This window comes from Pipistrellus kuhlii, unplaced genomic scaffold, assembly GCF_014108245.1.
Source record: "Pipistrellus kuhlii isolate mPipKuh1 unplaced genomic scaffold, mPipKuh1.p scaffold_m20_p_30, whole genome shotgun sequence".
In the NCBI taxonomy this organism is placed as follows: Eukaryota; Metazoa; Chordata; class Mammalia; order Chiroptera; family Vespertilionidae; genus Pipistrellus; species Pipistrellus kuhlii.
The window spans coordinates 495023-519385 of record NW_023425530.1 but is presented as its reverse complement, the minus strand read 5'-3'; the positions used below and the strand labels follow the sequence as shown (position 1 = coordinate 519385).

Sequence of the window (24363 nt, the reverse complement as noted above, 5' to 3'; positions counted from 1 at the left end):
CTCACGTCCGGCACGCATGGCCTGATCTCATTTCATCTTCATTTATGTCCTTGGGGAGCCAGTGACCTTTCCAAATACAAGTCAGGCCTATGTTCCTCTCCTTGGGCTACCCCCTCTCCTGTTCCCCATCACACAGCATAAAATGCCAACACCTCACCAAGATCCTACCAGTAGCCTGCCTCTCCTCCAGCCACACGGGCCTCCTCACAGTTCCTCTAACTTACTGAGCACCATCCTGCCCCAGGGCCTTTGCATGGACTGTGCCCTCTGTCAGGACACTAATCCGGATTTCCACACAGCTTAATCCTTCTTGCCATTCTGATTTCACTCCAAATCACCTCAGGCGGCCATCACTGTCCACCCCCAGCTACTTTTACCCAATTCCCCAGTGAACCACGGCCCCAGGGTAGCTGGAACAGGGACTCTTGTTCTGGCCATGGGGGGAGGGGGGAAGGAGGGAGACACTGGTTGACTTCACACTTCACAGCTGAATGAGGCAATATGTAGTGACATGACCAGTGGCCACCTGGGAAGTAGGCACAGGGAGATTGCAGAAGGGAGCAGGGAAATGTTCACCTCAGTGTGGTGACGGCTTCCAGGTGCCACTGGGGGAGCAGTGGGCAGTGGCAGCTCGTCCTGGGCTAACCCCTGACTCCAAGGCCTCCTTTTCTCTAGCGCTTTAGTGAGCTGACAGCAGCCCCGCCTTGGCTCACTGCTATCTTATAACATCTTTAGAGACAAAGCGCCCGTGTGCCCCTCTCACTGCATTCCCGTTATGTCTGCAAAGAGCTATTTAAAGAGAATTACTTAAAAACTGAGATTGCATGTACTTATATTCTCATACACCCACACACACTGGGAAACACGATGAACACACACGAGCATGAGGGCAGCCATCTTTGCCAGCTGGGCTATTGGTGGTTTTCGTCTTCTTGGTTACAATCAGTGGAACTTGTTATTTTAAAAAAGGAAACATCAGCTTATGTTAATATAAGAAGGTAATGGGCTGGCCTTTCCTCTGAAATGTGGGTTTTTGTTTTTTGTTTTTTTTTATCAGAGTTCATGATGAGGCCAAAGTCACCTTCCAGCCATAGTAAGGGGGACGGCAGGGGAGAGGAGAGATGGCCCAGCCCTCTTCCCCCATGTCTGGAGCAACCGCACCCCACAAACCTGGAGCCTGTACCAAGTGTCCCAGAGGCTGTGCCCAGGCCAGGACGCTCCCAGGGGCTGGGGCTGGCGGGTGGGGGGGGCCTCCACACAGCCTGGTGCCCCTCCCCCCATACTGGGCAGAATGCTGTCCCCTCAAATTTATAACCCTGGAAACCTCAGAATGAAACCTATTTGGAAAAAAGGCCTTTGCAGATGCAGTTAGTTGAGATGAGGTTGTACTAGAATAGAGTGGGCCCTGAATCCAATGACAGTACCCATGTTAGACACACACACGTCCAGAGGACACTCAATAGGACTATGGAGGCAGACCGGAGCTATGGTCCACAACCCAAGGAACGCCAGACGCTGGGAGCCCTGACAGAACCCCTCACAGCCTCAGAATCAGCCTGCCCCACCCCCAGACAGACAATGAGGCTGAATGTTCGATATGGCTTTATTTTCTGATCATCCGACTGTGTCCCACATCCAGCCTGAGCTCTGAACAGTGGCCGGAGCCACCTGGGGAGGAGGGCACTAGCTGGGCAATCCCAGACGGCGCACCGGTCAGTCCCATGTGGGCAAAGATGAGTTCCCCCCTCCCGCCCTATCCAACTTCTCATCTTGTAGCATGAGCCCCCAGAGGTGGTCAAGCAGACAGCCCTCCAGGAAGGGTGGAGGAGGAACGAGGCAGAACCTGTGGCCCCCACGCTGACCTCTCCCGAGGCCCGACTTAGCCAACAGCCAGGGGCCCGGAAGGCTGGAGAACAGGACGGCCAGACATTCTGAGGGACTGCTTTGGCAAAGGTGGGAGGCTGGAGATGGAGGCAGACAAGAGCCCTCAGAAGAGCCCAGACAGTCCCTCCTGCGGGCGGGCTGTGGGGAAGAGGCAACAGCAGGCTGGGTGGGGAGGGGAGAGCCGGTCCTTTTGCCCCTTTACACCACTTCAGTCCTCCATGGTGAGGCTGGAGCCCTCCTCCCTGGTCCTGACCCTCCCCTTAGCATCTAACACTTGCTTGATTATATTGCTCTGAATTGATACACCTGCATCTCCCTGAGGTCCATCCAGTGCTGGAAGCCTCCTCTCCACCAGGAGAGAAGCTCACGCCCCTGAGGCACCTGGTTTGTAGACTGCGGGCTTGGGTGAGGCTTGCAGAGCCCACACTTTCCCCCTCTGGATCCTACTGATGCATCTTCTGCAGCCAACACTCTGCCCTGACAACCCCCACCAGGCCCCAACATGGTTTCACACCACACCCTCCTTTTCAGATGAGGAAACGGCTCAGTTGGGCTAAGAAGGGAGTGTGCAGAGGGGCCAGGGCCTCTCCTCCAGGGCCTCCTTGAGGACTGCCTCTGGAGCCTGGGGCCGCCAAAGGCACCCGGTTTCCCTTTGGGAGCCAACAGAGAAGACGCCTGGGGAAATGCTGGCATTCCCTAGGGCGCAGTGAAAGGGAGCAGAGGCAGAGAAGCCCGTGACGAGAACAGCGCAGGGGCCCTGCAGGAAGGCGAGAGAGAGGCGGGGGCCTCCAGGTCTTCAGGGCTCCACTGTCCAGTGGGGTTCTGGGAGACATGAGCCTCAGCCCTGGTCCAGGGAGGGAGACATAACATTCCAAGGCTGGAGCTACAAGCTGGGGACCCAGAGGCCGGTGCTGCCCTCTTCAGACCAACATGAAGAGAGCATCCGAGACACTGAGGGGGGTGGAGGCAGCGTGGAGGCAGACGCAGAGCCAGTGCCAGCCGTGGCGGCATCACGAGCAGAGCGAGCCCAAGGCTGTGCCGGGCAACTTCCTTTCATCTCCCGGGCCAGAGGCTCAGCCACCGCTTGTTCCCAAGTCCGTGGTCTGGCCCCAAACTCTACCAAATGCTCCTCCAAGGGAGTTCGAAGACAAAAACGAGAAAGAACCCCCTAAATCCTCAAGAGCAACACAGAAAAGCTCTGTAATTCGGGGGTTTGGTGAGCCCCTGCAGGCCAGGGGTGGTGGTGAGGGTGGCGGGCAGGGGCACATGGTGCTGGCAGGGCCTCGTCACTGCGTCTTGGCCTTCAGGAGTAGTCTCTGAACTGTTTTGTACAGGAGGTCGAAGTGCTGGAGGCAGTGGGAGGGTGCAAGTGAGTTCAGGAATGAGAGCAGGGACAAATCCCACCAAGGAAGGCCCAGACTGTGGAGTCCACATGCTTCTAGGCAGGATGGAGGCAAGAACTCACCTGGCCAGGTCGCCCTCCCACCTGCGCCCTGTGAGCTCACCTGGACCGCGGTATAGGCCATGCCGAGGTAGGCGCCGATGCAGACTGCCAGGAGCAGGTCAAAAATGGCTGGTTTGACCCTGGAGAAAGAGGAGCTAGAGGTCAAGGGAGGAGGAGGGACTGGCCACCCTCTGGCTGTCCTGTGGACCACAGTCCCCTGGATGGCAGGTAACCCAGGGGACAGGACTCCTGGTCCAGAGCAGCTCACCTGTAGGCATTCATCACCTGCTTCAGCTGGTCGTAGAAGACAAACTCGGGGTCCCTAGGAGAGAGTGGGTTCTCAGTGGACTCGCCCCGACAGCCGGCCCCCAGATACCAGTCCACCCGGAGGTCCCACAGCCCAGGGACAGGGCAGGGAGCACCCTCTGTGTGTCTCCTCGAGGCTGCCACTATTCCTCCTGGGAAAGGGCAGTCCTTTATTCTGAAATACCACCTTCCCCACTGCTGTTTTGGTGCTGAAACAATCTTTTAAAATGGAATCCAGGGACTGTAGGAAGTTCACTGGCCTCGGAAGTATTGCTATAGAGGGTGGGGGACCATGGCCCAAGAAGCAGAGACCCTCGTTTCGGCTGGAATCCACTCTGAGCCCCCGTTTCTTCGAAGCGCTCTGCTTCAGGGAGTGCCATGACTCGGACGGAAGATGGAGGCCAGCAAGGGCCATGAGCAGTCTGGGGACACCTCCTGCCCATGGACACCCACAGGTGCCTCTCCTATCACGGCCCCTGAGGTGCCTGCTCAGTGCAGCTGGGGAGCTGGGGAGCCTTGAGCAGAAAGAAGACAAAACTCAGGGGGCCCACGGTGAGGAGGAGCACCCTGCGGGCAGACAGGGACGGGGTACGAGCCACCCGATGCCTGGAGCACGAAAGGCCCAGAGGGAGGGTGGAGGACAGGGCTACCAGGTAAAACACGGGACATGTGTTCTCTGTGCATGCAGATGAATGCGGAATAGGCTTTTGGGGAAAAGTATACCCAAACATTTCATGGGATACACTTATACTAAAAACAATTTGCTGTTTACCTGGAACTCAAATTTAACTAGTACCCTGTAATTTTTTACTTATCATTTAACTTATCATCCAGGGTTTTATTTATTTGTCAGCCTGGCACTGGGGGAGGTGCAGAAGACTAGAAGAGCATGCTTCCTGAGCCTGTGCGGGGCGGGCCGTCTGCGCCTCACCGCTTGTCAGCCTTGATGTGGTGCTGCTTCACCTCCTTCAGGTAGCGGCTCAGGTAGTGCTCCAGTGTGTTGAGGAACGTGCCATCTTTGTCCACCAACTGGGCAGCCCGGGGCTGGTTGGTGAGCCAGTCCATCACCGAGTCCAGCTGTTCCTGCTGGATCTGCTGCGAGGGACATGGCCATGGTCAAGGGACCCCTTCCTCCCACTGGCCCAGGCCCCTGCCCACCCGGCCCAGCGGTTACCATCTGCTCCGTGAAGACGGGCATGTCCGGGGGCGTCCCCTGCAAAGAAGAAGGGACAGGCTCTCAGTCCCGACCCACCGGTGCACTGGATGGAGGGCCTGCAGCCACGGGGGCGGGGGGGGGGGGTCTCACCTTCTCAGTCAGGTTGTAGATGACTCGAGTCAGGGCCTCTGCAATGAGCCTTGTGTTGCGGGTCAGGGTTTTAGAATCAACCCGGGACCTTTGGGGCAGATTGGGGGGGGGGGGGGGGGTAAATCTATATATATTTGGAATCAGCATCATTTATAATTACCCAAAATCAAGAGCAACCGTGTATCTAATGATAATAAAAATAAGAAAAGAAACAGTCTCCTTGGACAGGGCGGGCACCTCTCCACACCTCAGATTCTTCTTTAAAATTGAGGGGGACCCTGCCCTCCTCGAAAGGCTGCCCACACCCTTGGGAGTTATTTGCAGGTTCAGAGAATCATGCCTGGCTCCTTGTGTCTGCCTGAATGGACTGGACCTTTCTGAGCCTCAGTTTTCTCATCTGGAACGTGGGTGGTCAGAGGACCTGCCTGCATAGGTTGTTGAAGGCAGTTCACACCAAGCACTTAGGATCCAATATGCCCCCCAAATTCACACCCACCAGAACCTGGGAACATGACCTGATTTGGAGTAGGATCTTTGCAGATGTGATTAGTTAGGATGAGGTCACACTACAGTAGGGTGGCCCTACGTCCAATGGCGAATGTCCTTACAAGAGGAAAATTTGTGACAAGTGACACAGATTGGGGTGATGCAGTCACAAGCCAAGGGACACCAAGGATTATGGGCAACACAGCCCGAAACGAGGAACGCTGGAGGCAAACTGCCACTGATCCAAGTGGGTGTGAGATGCTGGGACCCTCTGGGACAGGAGAGCAGCAGGGGGAGGTGGCTAAACTCACTCTCCGGGCTCTATTCCTCTTTCCCTCCAACTCTCCTTTGCTCTCAGCTTCCTCTGCCCTGGAACACTCTGCTCCTGACTCATGTCCCTCAGTTTCAGTGCCACCTCCTCCAAGAAGCCCTCCAGCCCCCGGACCAGCCGATGCTCCCGCTGTGCCTGCCTGTTCTCACTCTCTGGGTCTTGCCTGTCACCAGGCTGGGCTGAGACCCATCCAGGACCACTCATACTTTCCCCCAGCTGATGTGTGTCCAGGGACTAGGACATTGCTCAGGGTTGGCCAATGAGAGGGCACAGGCAGACTGTCCCAGGCTCGGGGTTTGGCTCCCAATACCCCCATCCCCACTGGGGGCTGCCATGCTAGCAGGGGGAACTAATGGGATGTGAAACAACGGAAGCCAGAGGTAGCCGCGTCAGAGAGAAGAGTGAGAAAGAAGTAGGTGGGGAGGGCTCCCAAGGAAGCATGAGGGGCCAGGGAGACAGGGCACAGCTCGCCAGGCAGCAGCACAGCCATGCAAAGGCCTGCGGGCAGAAGCCACAGGTGCTCAGGGTCTAAAAGTCATGCGTAGGGGCTGGAGGTGGGGGGAAGCCCTTGCTGTGTCCCTGTCCCCAGCACCCGCACGCTGAGTTAGCACAGAGGAGCCAGCTGTTTCTTGAGCTGCCAGACTACTGCCACCCCACCCCCCAGCCCACACGGCAGGTTTGCTCCCTCCAGCATCCCTGTCTACTGCCAGCCCCCCCCCCCCCCCCCGGGAAGAATGGGGTTTGTTCGTAGGACCCAGACAGAAAGACAGCTCTGAGACACAGTGGGAGGCCTGGGGCCGCACTCACCGCACGTCCATGATGCTGCTGCGCTGGCCGTCGCGGTGGCTCTCCAGGTGGGACAGGGTGAAGGCAGGCAGCCGGCGGATGGCGAAGCGCTCGTGCTCCCAGGCCAGGATGTCCTCTGCCAGGTTGATCTTCTTGTGCACCATCGAGAAGCGCACCTCCGGGAACTGGTGAGCAGCCACCTGTGTGGAACGGCAGGGTCAGGGAGTCCACCCGCTGCCCTGGGGTCCCGGCCACACCCAACAAGTCTGCAGAGGGACATCTCGCACGGAGCTCATTCTACAAAAGTTCACAGGATCCTGAGCCAAAGGGTTCCCTGTCCCTGCCCAAACCTCCCACATTTAGAAATGGGGGAAAACCCACTGCCTCCCAGGAAGCCGACTGAGGCTCACTCAAGGTCCCAGGGTTTGCAAAGCGCCTGTTCTGATGGCTGGCTGTTAGTGAACACTAGCTAACAGGGGACAGAGCGCAGATATCCCATCTGCCCCCGAGTCCTTGTGATACCCCGCTGCCCTTGTCAGGGCCTCCGGGGGCCTGCCTGTGAAATGGGCACGTGACTGGCCTGGAATCACCCACCATCTCCAGCTCCCGCAGGAAGGCGTGCTGCAGCGTCCCCTCCCTGGGCGGCTTGGACACGTGCAGGTGCAGGCTGTTGCCCCGGCCCACGGTGTCCAGGCAGAGGACGAAAGCCACGTTGTCCTGGAGCAGGCTGGAATCTGCGGGAACAGCAGGGGCTGGCCAGGGTCGGGGGGACCAGGGCCCCTGACCACACAGCGGGAAAGCTGGGGCCACTAACCTGTGTGGTCCAGGTTGTCTTCTAACCAGCGCTTGGTCCCCTGGTAGTTAAATTTGCCCCCTCCAGACGCAAAGAACAGGAGATTATACCTGATGGGGGGAGGAGAGGTGTCAGCTTTGGCAGATGAGTGTCCAAGGCCTCAACAAGGAGGAGGTGGTCTCCCCCAAGTGCCAATTCCTGGCCAGCCCTTAGGGCAGGGCTTCGCACTGCCCACTTCCGGATCAGCACCGGGCCATCCCTGTGTGGGACGGCCCTTGGCACTCCGGTGCACTGAGCAGCATTCCTGGCTTCCATCCGCTCGATGCCAGGAGCATGCCCAGGTGTGACAGCCACAGACGCCCTCAGACAGTCTAGTATCCCCTAGGTGGGTCACCTAGGGGGGAACCGCTGTTCCAGAGGCTTCTCTGAGCTCTCAAAACCAGGAGACAACCTGGTCTCAACCGATGAGGAAACAAACCCAGAAAGAACAGGTGAAAGGAATCAGCACTGCTCTTCCTGAAGCAGGATTAAAGCCAGGGCTGCCACTAAAGACCGTATCCCTGGCCTCCCTCACCCTCCACATACCCCTCCCACCAGGGCCACAGCAGTCCTTGTAGGAGAGAAAAGAGAGGGGGCATCTGAGGAAGGAGAGACAGATGGAGTTACACAGCCACAGCCAAGAAATTCTGAGGACTGCAGGCAGCTCCCAGGAGGTGGGAAGGCAGGAGGACCCTGCCCCGGAGCCTTAGTGGGGAGCATGGCCTGTGACAACTTGATCTCGGCCTTCTGGTCTCCAGAACTGGGAGCATAACTGTTTGCTATTTTAGCTACTATGTGCGGTGTTTGGTGACAACAGCTCTAGGAGACGGACACTCTCGCTGAGCCCCTTTCTGCCCCAGGGCAGCGTGATGTGTGGGCGAATAAACAAGAGCAGCCCAGCCCAGCGTCCACAGTGGCAAGAGAAGGACACTAGTGTAAGTGACTGTTTTAGATGTTTCTATTACTACTTACAGCTGAAAGCATCCCCAACTCCTGGGCCGGATTCCAGGGGATGAATGTGGGAGGGGCCTCGCCTATGATAGCCCTCAATACAGACACTTATTCCTGGGGTTGGAACTGCACCTGGGCCACCATCAGCAGGTGGCCCACCTGGCCCTCAGCCCGCCCTCCCGGCCATCACTTACGCAGCATGGGTGCGCTTGTAGGTGTACAGCCTGGAGAAGAGGCGGGCGAGCTCCAGCAGCACAGAGATGCCGCTCCCGTTGGAGTCTGCGCCATGTGACAGCCACTGTGGACGAGCAAGACAAGACCAGCCGTCACCCCCCACCAGCCACGCATGGCGCCTCACTGCCCTCCTCCTGCAGCACTCTGCCTGTGCAGCCTTGTCCCCAGTCCACATGTACAGCAGACCTGGGATGGCTCCCCTCCTCTGCTTAGAGCCCAGACTGACAGCACCTCGAAGTCCTCAGGGATGAGCGCCCGAACACTGATGCTACTCTGAGCCTCCTTGCCCACTGCAACTCTGCCCTGTGCCGGGCAGAGCTGTGCCACCAGGGCTGCCCCCACCAGCAGCCTCAGCATTGCACCTGGACCCTCACTCCCTTCACTAGCGGGGGGGCTTGGAGCAGATTCCCTCCTGCCAGACCACCAGCCCTCTGCACCTTCCCTCAACTCATCTGGGTTCTGCGACTGAAAGCAGTCCTCCAATGGGGCATGACAGTTTCTTGGGGAAAGAAAAAAATCTTGGATTCCATAATGGCTCAGGACTCTCCGCAGGCCACAGTCCATTAACCAACACACAGTGTATCAACAGAAGTAAAATTCATGGGGAAAAGGACCATGATGCTCAGGAAGAGCCAGACACAGAGTGTGTGATTCCATTTATGTGAAACGTCCAGACTGCTAATAGGGGTGGGGATGATGGAATGTTCTGGAATTAGAGAGTGGAGATGGTTATACAACACATGTGTCAAACACAAGGCCCGCAGGCCAAATCCTTCCCGCCAGGCCTTGCAATGTGGCCTGCACCGCGCTGTCATCACTGCACTCCGCTGCGTTTCCATCACAATGACAGTTTATGACTATTCAGTAAACCATTCGGCCCGCGATTTAGGCTGGATTTTAGATTTTGGCCCCTTCTCTGATTGAGTTCGACACCCCTATTATACAACCTCGTGACTATATTAAAAACCACTGTATGCTTTTAAAAGTGAATTTTGCATTATGGAGTTATATATTTTTTTTTAAGTGTTTTTAATTTCAGGCAGAAATTAGGACAAAAGTGTCTACAAAGGAATAATGAACACGCTGAGAAGCATTGTTCTAACTGCTAGGAGCCTGTCTCTGGGCCCTGGCTGATCCAGGTGTTCTCAAGGATGGCCTTGGCCTTCCAGGTGGTGTGGCCCCGGAACAGCTGTCACTGGTCGGTGGCACAGTCAAAAGCTCACACAAGGCTGCAGAACCACCACTAGCAGCTCCTGTTCGATTCAGCTGGCTGTTCTTCCAAAGTAGGACTTTCTTGTCAAAGGAAGGAGATTTACACTCTGGCCCAGTGTCGCCATGCCGGGAGCTGGGACAGGTGGCCCAGGCATGCCTGCTGCCTGCAGGAGGGCTAAGCGCACCTCAGACTTCTCTCTTCAGAGAGGCTGGTCTGCAAGGCCGGCCCTGGGCAACGTCTGGAACTCGACTCTGGGGGCTCCCACCACCCTCACTGATAGGGGCTCCTGGACATAACCTGTCTGTGCCAACACATGACTCATGCTGTGCACATGCTCTCCTCCGGAGTCTGGATCTCGTACTTGCCAGGCAGAAGGGCCTGTATGATGGGTCCCCAGTGAGAACTCTGGGCACTGGGTCTCTGTGAGCCCCTGCGGACTGCACCTCACATGCATGGTCACATCTTGTTTTGGAGGAATAGGTGAACACTGTGGACTCTGGGAGCTGTGCCAGGTACCCACCCCGACGGCCTCAAGTGCTTTGCTCTGGGCTCAGTACTGTCTCTGTATGAACTACTGCCCTGAGGACAACCATCTGCTGAGTCCTGGGTGAGTTATTGACGGAGCCTCTTGGAGACCCTAACAGACACGCCGGACTCTAATACCGACCCAGCCACCCATCTGCAATGGAACCCTCTCCACGAGACCCACCCTGGTTCGCCTGTCTCAGCTGGAAGATGACACCCACCCTGCAGGGTCCTCGAGGAGCTGAGGCAGTGCCTAAAGGGCTCCAGAGTGGGCGCTGCTCCTCTGCCCACAGCTGCTGCCCATAGACAGCCGCTTCTGCCTCGGAGCGACTGAGCAGTGCGGGAGGAAGGCACCCCCTCCCCTCCTCTGAGGCGAGCGTATACGTACAGGAGCCACTCCAAAGGCATCGTAGTGAGCCACAATGACGATGGTGGGCAGGTCCTCTCCACCCAGGCCCGTCAGCCGTCCCTGCGGAGAGACAATCTGTGAGGCGGCAGCCAGCTGGGGTTCTGACCCCCAGAACAGCCTAGGCTACCCGACCCAGAAGGACGGGGAAGGAGAGTAATTTTAGCTTTGCTAGCTCTATGGTCTGTCATAACTTGTCAGTTGTGGGTGACCTGTGAATGAATGGGCGTGGCCAGGTGCTGATGAAATTTTGTAGAAATAGGCTGACGGCTAGGCTTTAGGCTTGGCCAAGGGCTGCAGTTTGCTGACCACAGCTCTAGCTACAGGAATCTGCTCGATCTTCCGAGTGTGCTTCTCCCTGGACACCAAGCCCACCCTTCAAAGGCCGCACTCCAAGCCACTGTTCTGAAGGGCAGAGCCCTGTTGACAAGGAGAAATGGTGCAGCCAGGAAAGGAGCCCTACGAGCCCCACTGCAGGTCCCAGCACTGGCTGCGGACAGTGGGAGGGAGGCCAAGCACCCCACTTCCTCCCTGCCCCCTGCTTCCCACGTGAAGAACAGGAATGGCAGAGGACTCATGGCGGAACCAAAGACCATGGCAACCATGCTGGCAGGTTGGAACAGAGCCTCAAATGTGAGAGGGGTCCGACTGGCGAGGCTCAGGGGTTGAGCATTAACCTATGAACCAGGAAATCACCTGTTCAATTCCCAGTCTGGACACATGCTCGGGTTTCAGGCTTGATCCCCAGTGTTGGGTTGCAGGAGGCAGCCAATCAATGATTCTCTCTCATCATTGATGTTTCTATCTCTCCCTCTTCCTTCCCCTCTGAAATCAATAATAAAGTTTTTTTTAATGCGAGAGGGACCCACCAGACCCACAATGGCTCCATCTGCTGTGACCCCCTGGGAGTATGATAACAAGGACTCTGGCCAGTACAGTTTTCTCTGTCCAAATCACCACCATCTCTTATGCAGCTTAAAAAACGTATTCATCTGATTATTGTATCAATTGCTCAGAGGCTGCAGCAGCCTCCCCTTATCCTGAATCAGCCTATCAGCCCTGCTAGCTGCCTTGCCACCCCCCAAACTCCCCCTCAATCTCTGCAGGAATCTGAGTCCTCTCCTCACTGCCACTTCACTTGGCTCCAGGCCTCAGCCTGGATGTCCTTGAGTGACGCTCTGAAATTTGAGAGAAATTCAAGGGAAATTACAGAAAGAAGTGGGATTCTTGATTGACTTTGTTTTTCTGTTAATGCTCAGCAGATATTCCCCCCATGATTTTTAGAGAACGTGGAAGGGAGGGAGGAAGAGAACATCAATGTGAGACACACTGATTGGTTTATTCCCACACACACCTCGACCAGGGCTGGGAACGAACCTGCAACCCAGGTGCATGCCCTTGCCTGGGAATCAAACCTGCAACCCTTCGGTGTGCAGGCCAAGACCTACACTAAGGACACCGGCCAGGGCTCAACTGATTATGTGTGACAAACAGCTCTAAGGCAGACTCACTTGGTGTGGGAGAGGAGGAGTGACTGCACCCCAACTTCTACCAGAGTGTGCACAGTGACATGGGGGGCATTGCCAAGCAGCCTGGCACCATGTGGTATAAGTCCCTGGGAATTTGGGCCCACAGAAGCCCCATTAGTACAGAAGGCAGTGCCTGGCCCAAGCAGAGGGCCGAGGAGACCACTATGCTCAGCTGTAATGGGCCTAACTGGACCATAGGCACCAGGGTGGGCTCTGAGGAGGAGGCAGTAGTTCCCAGGGACTCGGCAGAGGAACAGGGTTCACACTCACCTCCACGCTGGTGATGAGCCAGTCACTCAAGGCCTTGCTCTGGACCCCGCTGGTGACCATCTGGAAGCCATTGGCAGTGGCAGTGTGGAGCAGCACTGGGGACAGGAGCAGTGAGGGATCAATCCAAGGGTTCCCTGACCACAGCCAGCATCCTCATCACCCCAACACCCTGGACCCTAGATGGTCTATGCAAAGAGCTATATGCAAAACTGACCACATGAACTAGAAAGCAAGGGGATGACTGGACATGGAAAAGAGCCTGGGTGTCCAAGATAAGAGCTGGTGAAACAGTCACCCCAACCCCAAGCAGGCAGGGTGCCCTCACCCTACAATACCCTGGGACTTCATTCCAAATTTACAGAGGCATGTTCATGTCCCCTGACCCAGCCTTCCAAGGACCAACTCAGCACCCATGAAGATGGTCATCCTAGAGGTGATTCAGAAACAGGAGTCTCCTATCGGATGGCCTATGATCCACCAGCCCATCACCAAAGGCCCAAACAGCCTAAGTTTCCAAAGCTTTGGAACTCGCTTGCTCACGACCAGACACAAGGCAGTGCCACCTTGCTCACTGTGAGCAAAGGAACCACTGTGGATGTTTCCCACTCACCGTTTAAATAAGCATTTTGGCATGCTGCAAAAATTCTACCTTGATGTCATTTTAATGGATGCATAATATTCCACAAGTAGAGGATTCCTCCCCTCTTCTGCTCTGACTGGAAATTTAGGTCTTCCCAAAAACCCACTCTTCTGCTGCCACAATGCAGACAGATACTTTCAAGACTTTGATCCAAACCAGGGGCTGACAACCTTTTCCTATAGAGCCAGAGAGGCAATATTTTCTGCTCTCTCTGCCACAGCCATTCAACTGTGCTGCCGTGAAAGCCACCACACATGAACAAATGGACACAGCAGAGTGGCAATCAAGCTTTCTTTACACTGACAGCTAAAAGCTGTGGCTTGTCAACCCCCAATCTAGCATCCCATGCAGCTCATCTCTGGCCAGGAGAGCAAACCTTTTACAACGTAACCACACACTGCCAGACTGTTCCCCAGGAGCGGGGCCAAGTCTCCCAGTGTGGACAGGCCCTCCTGCCTTGCCCACGCCTGTCAGTTCTGGGTATTCTTCTCCTGTTGCACCTGCTGTTTCAATAGGTGAGAACAGAGGGTCAGGTGGCTCCTTTCAGCTGCATTTCTTTGACTAATTCTGCTATCTCCCTCCTGCTCCCAGCTCACCACAGCATCCCCGGTCCATGGGATAGGAGGCAGGTTTCCTCCTCCTCCCAGGAACGCTGCTGACCCACCCTGATGTACTCAGCAGGAAGGACAGAGAAAACTGAATAGATGCCATGTTTCCCATAAACATCCAGAGGCTGAAGACAGGAAACACCTCCCTCCAAAGCTTTTGTCTGCCTGAAAATCAGTGGTGGCATAAGGTGGGGCTATAAAATGCAGAGTCCTGGCCCCCAGCCCAGGGACTGTGACACAGCAGGTCTGGGGCAGGGCCTGGTAACTTGCACTGTTAAGTATGGGTGATGTGTTAAGGGTTTCAGAAGTGGCACCATGTGACCCTGGACCTCCACAGGGAAGGCTCCCCATGAACCCACTGGGCTCCTGCAGCCCCACACACCTTCGGCAGCAGAGGCGGAGCCCTGGGAGGCAGAGGCAGCCTGAGTCTGCTCATAGATGGAGAGCAGGGCCTCATCTTCCACAGCAAAGTACACAGGAACAATAGTCTCCATGGCCAGCATCTCAGGCTCAATCTCCATGAATTGCTGTGAAAGAGACACACGGTTAGGTGACTTATGGCCTGGGGGGTGCCCAATGCTGTCCCTGGAGGGCAGACAGGCCAGGGCCTGAAAGAATGCTTCCTCTGGGCAGCTAACAAGGCTAGGATTGCGCCAAAGAGGAAGGGGCAAGAAGGAGACAGGAAGTGCAACGAAGACGGAGGAACAGGTGAGGTGGGGCGGTGCCCAGGGGCCCCCTGGATGGTACCCAGCAGGGAGGAAGTGGGCTGGGAGAACAGGCAATGGAGCCGTTCTACCCTCACACACGTGGGCCATCACATCCTTCGCAATAAGTGGACAATGGGTGCTGGCTTCCTAAGCTGACAGCAGGGCCCCAGATGGACAGTGGGCATAAACTGCATGCCTGGCACTGATCTGGCTTTTGGAAAATGTGGACTGCTGACCCTACCCAATCCCCACTGCCCCACACCCCCTTCTCACGTGCAAAGCATCTTTATCGCAGAATCTTGGGGGATCCTATCAGACCCTGTTCATTCAAAGCAGACCTCTGCCCCTCAGCACTGCTGACATCAAGTCCAGGTCACTCTCTGTGGGGTGTTGAACAGCACCCCGGTGACACCCACCTGATGCCAAAAGCACCCCCAGTTGTGGCAACCACAGATGTCCCAACATTACCCAGTGTCCCCTGCAGAGTCACTCCAGGGGATAGGGCCAATGGTGAAGGGGATCAGGTGCCATCCACTTCCTGAAGGACAAAGGCTCCAGGGCTCAGGGAAATGGTTTGCCACACAGCTGACTCCAAACCCAGGGCCCCCTGGCCCACAGGAGCTCCTGGACCCTGGCCTGCACAGAAGGTGGGGAACGGGGGCTCACCCGAATGACGTCCTGGGGCACGGCAGCCATGGCCCGTGGCAGGATGATGACCACGGCACCGGCCAACTGCCGCAGAGCCTTCTGGTACTGCTCATAGGAGAAGTCTAGCAACCGCATGAGCACGCAGCGGCGACTCAACACGTCTGCATCGATGGTCCGCGCCTCCGTGTTGAGCACTGCATTCCGTGTGCCTATGGGGGAGCCAAAGGGTGGGTGCTCCCTCAGCAGGGTCCAAGGCCTTGCCCAGAGAACACCGACTCAGTAACCCCAGAGTCCCCCCAGCCCTCTGCCCACATGCCCCAATACATGTCTGCCATGGCCAGCACCCCACTGCATTGAATGCAGTGCCCACGTGAACCCTGGAGAGTTGCAGGAGGGCCTTTTGAGAACCGAATGAAAGCTGAGACTTTCCCCCCTGGACAAATCTGCAGGCCCGCCCTCCCCCAACTCCCAGAATCCTGGGGCAAACCCAAACTCCGGGCCTGGCTACCCTGAGCCGGGTGGCCCCCTCCTGCCAGCACCCCCTTCCCTCCTGGGCTCTAACATCGCCTTGATTGTTAGTCCTCTAGGTGGGCCCCAGCAGGTTTATGGCTACCTATTCCTCATATAAACTGGGATTCAGGGATCAGAGACCTCATTCACTGCAAAGTAACACCAGCACAGCCACATACTAGTACGTACTGACAGATTCATGTGTTATTGTTTTTCTATTTTTATTGATTTCAGAGAGGAAGGGAGAGGGAGAGAGAGAGATAAAACATCAATGATGAGAGAGGATCATTGATTGGCTGCCTCCTGCACACCTCCTACTGGGGATCGAGCCCGAAACCCAAGCATGTGCCCTGACCAGACTCGAACCTGGGACCCTTCAGTCTGCAGGACAACGCTCTGTCCACTAAGCCAAACAAGCTAGGGCTGTCCCAACAGATTCTTGATAAACATCAGCCAGGAGAACAAATGAACAAACACTAAGTCCCCCAGTGACCCTCAGAAAGTTCCAGAAATGCCAGGGTCTCTCCCACTCAGCAAAGTAGATACTAGGGTTGGGTTGTTCTCTGTGGGGAGTTGAGCAGCATCCCCTCCTCCACCTACTGGATGCCAGGAGCACCCCCAGTTGTGACAACCAATGGATGTTCCCAGACATCTCCAAGTGTCGCCCCAGGTAGAAACTTCTATCTGCTCCACTAGTACATTCAATCGCCATATTCTGCTTCTCTTCTAAGAGCTCAAGAAAGATCCAGGGACTCAGGGAAGAAGGGAGAGGCCGAGTCTTGGCCTGGACCCTGGCCACCCACAAGCTTCCCATGGGCAGCTGAACCCGCACCCCATCAGAGTGGCAGTCAGAACCAGGAGGTCGCAGAGAGCTTTCCTAAGGCAGCCCCTGGGCGCACAGCATGTTAGCACTGTGTCCTGGAAGTTCTGGAGGAAGGCGTCTCAAAGAAGCCCTTTTGAGGTTAAATGCTGGACTGTGGAGGGGGCAATAACGTCTACATAGCTCCCCACAGGTACACAGAAGTAGTGGCAGGCCCTTGGGGGCCATCTTTTCTCTTTTTAAATCCTCTCTCCAGGGCATGCTGAGAGAGGAAGGGAGAGAGAGAGAAACATCAATTGGCTGCCCTCTGTATGTGCCCGATCAGGGATCGAACTGGCAATCCTTTGGTACACAGGACAATGCTCAACCAACTGAGCCACACCAGCCGGGCAAGGGAGCAATGGAATGCTGGGTAAGGGGGCTCAGTCAGCCCCCCAGTGTCAGAGCCATTTACATGCTGCCAGAAATCCCAACTCTTATATCAAATCACCCCAATTGTAAAGGCAAGCAAGGAGTCCAGAACATTTCACATGCTGCAGGCTGACTCAGGCTGAAGCAAGCAAATAAACCCTAACCACAGGGGGGCTGGATGGAGCCCCCCAGAGCCTCCAGTTTGAGACCCACACGGTGAGCAGAGGACACGGAGAAGGGATCTGGCACCCCCAGGGGGGCAGCCCTCAGCCATGCTGGAGGTGGAAGCAGCTCAGGGGAGGCGCCATCCATGCACGCACAGATGCAGACCTATGCTAGGCTACACCGAGCCCAGGCTCGGGGCCAGGAGCCTCGATCCCTGCCTCTGCTTTCCAGGAATGAGCTCTTTGGGAAAGTGAGCAAGCGGACAGAAGGTTTGCTTCCAATGGCGTGCCCTAAGAGGATGGTGGGGAGAGAAGGCCGAGGACACAGGAGAGGTAGCATCTCGGGTGGGAACAGGGAGGGCCATCTCTGGCAGGGGGATAAAATTCGACCAAGGAGTAAAGGTGGGCCATATGCCCTGGGCCAGGGTACCCTGCCTCCACCCCAATCCTCCGGGGAACTTCTCTCTGCTTTAAGCGGGGGGGGGGGGGGGGGGAGCAAAGACCTTCAAGATGCCCTTGAAAGTCTTGGAATGCTCAGAAGGCCCCTCCTCCATGCCCCACCTGTTTTGGGCCCTCGGGCTCCCAGAGGTGGCTCAAATGTCACCCCAGGGGTGGGGACATAAAGGGCAGCCTGTAGAGCCTTCTGTGTGCATCTTCTCCCTGGGCCTGGTACTCCTACAGGGCAGGAGTCAGGACCCCAATTTCCAGAGGGAGGAAGCAAGGCCAGAGAAGGAAGGAGGGGGATAAGAGGAAGGCCAGGGACTGTCCCCCAGACTCTGAGCACCCCAAGGGCAGAGACCATCTTTACTGATATGAAGTTAAAGCCAGCACAGCCTCCTACATCCCTGCTCTAGACCGGCAGAGGCTCAGGCCTGGTACAGGGCACTGGACACCTAGACAGATGTTACTGGTTCCCACTATGGAGCCTGCAAATTTTTCTATCGAGGACCAAAGGATCAACTCTCTTGCCTGGGTGGGCCATACCAGCTCTGTCATGACTATTCAGTTCTGCTGTCAGAAACACATCAACTAGTGGATGTGGCTGTGTGCCAATAAAACTTTATTTATAACAATGGCTAAAGGGCCAATCCTAGGTAAAGAAGTCCTGGCAAGTCTGCCCAGCATGGTGCTGGGGTACTAACACCCTCACCTCCTAGGGCCTGTGGAGCCACAGTGCACCAGCACCAAACAAGTGCTGTTAAAGCAGCAGCCACCTCAGAAAGGCCAGAGTCCACCTGGTGGGGGGAGGCCACACCTGCGGCCCTGTTCCTGGTGTATTTCCCTCAGTACTATTCCCAGCAGCAGCACCAAGAGCACTCGCCTTTCCTTCCTGGGCAGCTGCCCAGCCCTGTTTCTTAAGAGGAGCGAACAGGAAGTTGGGAAATGAGCCACTCTGAGCCGGGATTGCACCAGAGTTGGGGAGCTGGGGCGTGCACTCTAGGAGAGGGCGTGAAAGACACCGGGGAGACTGCAATCAGCAGTGACCTAGCCCTCCAGTTCTCAAAGGCACCACTGGCAGGGAGAGACTCAGGGCTTCTTCCGGCCACACCAATCCTGCTGCTGCTGTTGCTGAACAATAAGCAGCAATACCTCAGACCCCTGAGGAGCCTCCCCTCCACCAACTATCCCACCAGCTCCTCCCCAGGTCTGCCCAATATCTGAGCCAGGAATATTGCAGGGTGTGTGGGGGTGTGGACATGCAAGCCCCACTGGCAGAGCCTCATTCAGATTTCTCAAGCCAGACCTCTGTCTCCCTCCTCTGCAGATAAGCAGCACTTGGCTAAAATGGGTGGGTGCCCCACCAGGCCCCCTCCGATCACCCCTGGAAGTCAGACTTTCTAAAAATGCCTCATAGAGGGCAAGCAAGAGGTGTCTGTGTTTCTCACTAGGAGCAACAAAGATGGGGGCCAAGAAAGGGGGAATGTGGAGGGAGATACCAAGTATAAAAAAAAAAAAAAAAAAAAAAAAAAAAGAATGGGAGGGAATGCCAGTGTCAGGAGCAAAGGACTTAGAAAATGGAGGGAAAAGGGGAAGGGGGAAAAAAAACGGAAAAAAAAACAACTAAGGGAAGGAGAGGAGGCCGGGAGAGAGGTTACGTAGGATCTGCAATGGAGGGAGATGGAGAGCATGGCTCTGCATTCCGAAAGATGGTGCCTTGGCACCTGTTTGCTCCACAAAGTCAGCCAGCACTTCCTGGGTGGGTTTGGAGGGGGGAAAGGAGGCCACATCAGGTGCAAGCAGGGCAGTGCTGACAGGGCTGGGGGTGTACAGGCTGTGAGATTACAGCTGTCCAGAGAGAGAAGCTGGGTGTGTTGGGAGGGAGAGGACAGGAGGCTCTTGGCAAGGCTTCTGAGTGTGAGTCGTTTGGGTTGGGCAGAATGACAGGTGTGAGCCGAAGGAACTGAGACTCAGGGTCTGGAGAAATTGGTTATATTGAGTTTTAGGATCTGGGCCTTCTGGATTGTGGATTCCTGCAGGAAACCAATGAAAACTCTCGACCAGGATGGCAGCCACCCGTCACACGTGATTATGTGACTTTATCACAATTAAATAACACTAAAAATCTCCTTCTATAAAAGGGAGAGATCAACCAAAGGATTCATGTGCATACATATAAGCCTAAGCAGTGGTCAAAGACAACAAGGAGGTAGGGGCATGCGTGGGGAGGGGTGGGGGGTGGGAAGGGGGGATGAAGACAAATATGTGATACCTTAATCAATAAAGAAATTAAAAAAAAAAATCTCCTTCTATGGCATGAACCACATCTCAATTGCCCAGTGGCCACCTGGGGCTGGTGGCTCCCATATGAGTGAAAACACCGAAGCCATCCACCATCACAAAAGGTCCACTGTGCAGACTGGCCAAGACCCTTCCTCCAGGAGGTCAATACACAGAAACGTGCCCACACCATTAGCGCTCCTAGCCCCACCCCTACTCCTCCAGAGCCCAGGCCTCGGGCTCGGGACCATCACTGAAACCCCAAGTTTCTCCCCTCAGCCCTGGGGCCAGATCTTCCTCTGGGTGGGGCCGTCCTGGGCATTGTGAGATGATAAGCAGGACACCTGGCCCCCACCCACTCAAAGCACCCCCAGTATGACAATCATAAAGTCATCACCCAATGAACCCTGGTGACAACCACTGCTCTGAACAGAAAGAGCATAACTCTGTGGCTAGGGCACTGAGGGGAAGTCTGGACTTCCCCTCCAAAGGTTTGGGGCCTCAGGGGGTCTCAGGTTGGGCCTGAGGTGGTCCAAGAGGAGAGAGGACCAAGAGAATTGGAGAGGGAGGCTCGTTTATCAGGAAGTCAGGCTTTGACTAGAAGGGACCTAAAGCACCAGGCTGGAAGAGAAACCAGAGGCCAGAAGGTTCTGGAACCACAGATACAGACATGTGGTTGGAAAGAGATCAGGGAATTTAGGATAACTTGGGTGCTTGGGTGAGGACCACCACAAGCAGGTGAAGAATCAGGAATGGGGGACCAAGGAGTTGTGCAGGATCCAGGCCCGGACAGTACAGAAATCCTGGAGTTCCTGGAAACTGGGAGTGAGGAAGAGGGGTATAAACACCAAAGGAAAGGTCAAGACATGGGGTCCAGGGATCCTCAGGAACCTAAGGCCTGGGGCCAAAACAGGGGGAGCGGAGTGTGGCTAAGGAATTCTGAGGAATCTGGCTCATGAGCTGGGACCTCGAAGAGCTCAGAGCCTGGAGAGAAATGGGCCCTGACAGGGGGCCAGGCCTTGGTTAGGGCTAAGGTTAGGGTTAGGGTTGGTGACCTGTGCTCTGGAGTCCTGAGGGGAACAGAATGTGAACACCGAGGTACCCAGGGGCTGTGGAAAGCAGGGGCTGCTTGGAGCGGCACATGGGGCGGCTCTGCTGGCACAGACCCTAAGCGAGGTGGCTCACCTCCAAACTCACCAGGCCAGAGGGTGAAGCTCTGGGAGCAGAGCAGAGGATGGCACGCGGTGGTGGCCCAGGGAGGGACACCCTGGGCATCGCAACGCTGGCCCAGCCGCGAAGTGGCGAGGGGACCCCGGGAAGATGCGGGAGCCAGCGCGGGGGATTCCTGGGGCACTGGGCGGAGAGCTGGGGGCCTAGCGGAGATCCAGGCACCCATGCTCTGACTCACATGGGGCTAGGCGAGGGTCTGGCAGCAGGACAGGCCGGGGAGGAGGGTCCTAGGGCCCGGGAAGCAGAGACCCGGTTTGAGCGAAGGGGGCATCTCAGCTCGGGGAGCCTGGGCTCGGGGAAGGCCGAGAGGAGGTCGGCTGAACCAGGGGCCGTGGAGTGGGGCGGAGGGGAGGCGGGGACCCGGGGAGGCCAGGAGGGAGGCCGGGATCCACGCACCGTAGGGCTGCCCTTGCAGGTCGTACTGCTGCATGCGGTAGACGGTGAACTCGTGCGCCGCGTCGGCGGCGGGCAGCGGCGGCGCCACCAGCAGCAACACGGCGGGCAGGAAGACGATGAAGCCGAGCGGCAGGCACGACGCCTTCAGCATGTTCTCCAGCACCTCGCCCGCTTCCTCCAGCATCCTGGCCGGCGGGGGAGCCGCGCAGAGCGGCGGCTTGGACGGGACAGCGGCGGCGGCAGTGGTGGCAGCGGCGGTGGCGGCGGCGGCGGCTCCCGCAGACTCACCTCAACATGGGTAGCCGCCGGGGTCCTGCGGACGCGGCGCCGGGCAGCCCGGGCCCGCCCCGGGGTCCTGCGGGCACTGCCGCGGACCGCCCCGCGCCCGCCGCGCTGCCTCCTGGGAGGCGTACTTCTCACGGCGCGCGCGAAGCCGCCTGGGAGTTGTAGGCCCACTTTTTTACTCCAGAAGGCTAGCTGTGGTGGGCTGTGTGGCTAAAACTGCTCAAGTTTCACTTAAACTCCAAGTCAGAAAATACGGAGACTTAAAAAAAAGAACTATTTGAAGTGGAATTTGTTTAAACCCTGTCCTTGCTGTGGGAGGAGGGGGAAGTGACTGCGGATGTAGAACTTGACCTTGAACCGAGCCAAAAAAAAAAAAAAAAAAAAAAAGTGGGTAATGTAGGGAGGGGCCTGCTTGTTGCGCTAGGTCTCCTGGGAGTTGTAGTTTCATAGAGCAAGCACAGGGGATCATTGAAGGTGTAGTCTTCCTTGCAGAAGTCTGAAAAAAATCACTTAAAACTTCCAAGGAGTATAGATGTTAAACTTCGATGAGGGCGAAGACTTTAGTCTTCTTTGTGCATTGGTGTACCCCCGGAACCTAATAGAAAGCCTCGCACACAATGGGTGAACTATATAATTTTTGGATGAATGAATGTAGAAATCATAGAAGGTTCCTAAAGGGATGACGTAATGGATTATGGGACTTGTAGTCTGGAACCTGAAGTTCTTGCAGAGATTGGTGACATGCTTATTCATTTTGGGGTCATAATCATAGTAAGGTTACCAGACATCCCGCTTTTGGCGGGACAGCCCCGAATTTTAACAATTTGTCCCGCATCCCGGGCATTTTTAAAAACTCACGACATTTTTTTAAATTTGTCTCTATTTTTTTTAATATATATTTTATTGATTTTTTACAGAGAGGAAGGGAGAGAGATAGAGAGCTAGAAACATCGACCAGCTGCCTCTTGCACACCCCCTACTGGGGATGTGCCCACAACCAAAGTATTGTACATGCCCTTGACCAGAATCGAACCTGGGACCCTTGAGTCCACAGACCAACGCTCTATCCTCTGAGCCAAACCGGTTTGGGCATCGCGATACTTTTTAAAACGCCGTGGGATGCAGGACAAATTGTTAAAAATCGGGACTGTCCTGCCAAAAGCGGGACGTCTGGTCACCTTAATAGTAAAAAATTATTCACCAGAAACTGAAATTTAACTGTGTGTCTCAAGTTTGTAACCCGGGACCTTTCAGTCCGCAGACCGACGCTCTACCACTGAGCCAAACCAGTTTCAGCTCAAGTTTATATTTTCTAATCTGGTCACCCTAAGAACCCCCCGTCTTGAGAAGCATGAGTAACTCACACCCCCTTGTACAGATGGAAAGACTGAGGTCGCAGGGTGAAGAATACAACAGCCCTGGCCCACAAGATGTTGATATCCCAGGCTCTGATATGGTGGCATTTGAGTTGATTAATAGCATTGGGTTTAAGTCCCAGCGCCTCCACTTCCCATCTGTGTAACCTTGGGCAAGTCACCACCTATCTGAACCTCAGTTTCCTCATATATAAGAAATATAAGAAAAACAGAGGCGGCGGCACGATGAGTTGACTCCGGGAGCGCGGTGAGGAGTGCCCTGGCCATAGCTGCAGGGGCCGAGGGCAAGCGGAAACTGCAGATCGGGGTCAAGAAGTGGGTAGACCACTGTCCCATCAAATCGCGCAAGGGGGGCGTCCTGCACATGCACTACACGGGGAAGCTGGAAGATGGGACGGAGTTTGACAGCAGCCTGCCAAAGAACCAGCCCTTTGTCTTCTCCCTGGGCATGGGCCAGGTCATCAAGGGCTGGGACCAGGGGCTGCTGGGGATGTGTGAGGGGGAGAAGCGGAAGCTGGTGATCCCATCGGAGCTGGGGTATGGAGAGCGGGGTGCTCCTCCAAAGATCCCAGGTGGTGTGACCCTAGTGTTTGTTCGAGGTGGAGCTGCTCAAAATCGAGCGATGTTCAGAACTGTAGCCGAGCTGGGGAGGGCAGGTGGAGAGGCCCCATCAGGGACCAGACTGTTGAAGAAAAAAAATCTTGCCGAGGCCAGTTTGGCTCAATGGATAGAGTGTCGGCTTGGGGACTGAAGGGACCTGGGTTCGATTCCGGTCAAGGGCATGTACCTTGGTTGCGGGCATATCCCCAGTAGGGGTGTGCAAGAGGCAGCTGATCGATGACTCTCTCTCATCGATGTTTCTAACTCTCTATCTCCCTTCCTCTCTGTACAAAATCAATAAAATATATTTTTTAAAAGAAAAAAAGAAAAAAATCTTAAAGCTCAAAAAAAAAAAAAAGAAATATAAGAAATAATAAAATACTCTTCCACTCGCCGAAGAGGTGTGTAAGAAGTTGATCAGATAACGCACATGAACTGACTCAGAAGGAGGAAGGCACACATGAAACTCTCAGTAAGGGTTGCTATTATAAAAATACACCCGCTTGTGCAGCCCCATGGCTATGCATCTGCTCTGCCACTTTTCTGCATGGCTAGCTCCTCAGAGAGATGTCCTTGGGCATTTCTTAGCTCAATATTGCCACCTCCTCCAGGGTGGGACCTTGATGAAGGCAGAAACCAGATTGTTTATATCTGGAGCCTCAGTGCCCAGAATAGAGCCTAACACAAGTGAATGAGTGAGTAGTGAAAGCTCCAACACACCAGCCAAGCCTTCCTAGCCATTCTTCT

At 55.6% G+C, this 24363-nt stretch overlaps 1 protein-coding gene and 1 pseudogene across 3 annotated transcripts; one reads left to right on the top strand and one right to left on the bottom strand.

Annotated features, from left to right (window-relative positions):
• Positions 1–1585: 1585 nt before the first annotated feature.
• Positions 1586–21731, bottom strand: NCLN (nicalin). Of its 3 annotated transcripts, none has more exons than XM_036459812.2 (15): positions 21356–21729; positions 15125–15315; positions 14134–14278; positions 12504–12598; positions 10687–10767; positions 8521–8624; positions 7358–7446; positions 7138–7277; positions 6565–6743; positions 4941–5028; positions 4809–4847; positions 4566–4726; positions 3597–3650; positions 3390–3468; positions 1586–3230 (listed from the first exon to the last, which is right to left on the bottom strand). In XM_036459812.2, exons 1-15 carry the CDS (start codon positions 21537–21539, stop codon positions 3171–3173), a joined length of 1689 nt encoding a protein of 562 aa, XP_036315705.1. In that variant the 5' UTR covers positions 21540–21729; the 3' UTR covers positions 1586–3170. The 3 variants fall into 3 exon arrangements, with proteins under 3 accessions (XP_036315705.1, XP_036315704.1, XP_036315706.1); XM_036459811.2 differs by having other exon boundaries at positions 4566–4729; positions 21356–21728; XM_036459813.2 differs by lacking the exon at positions 3597–3650 and having other exon boundaries at positions 4566–4729; positions 21356–21731.
• On the top strand, positions 21650–23715 carry LOC118731323 (annotated as a pseudogene).
• Positions 23716–24363: the final 648 nt, after the last annotated feature.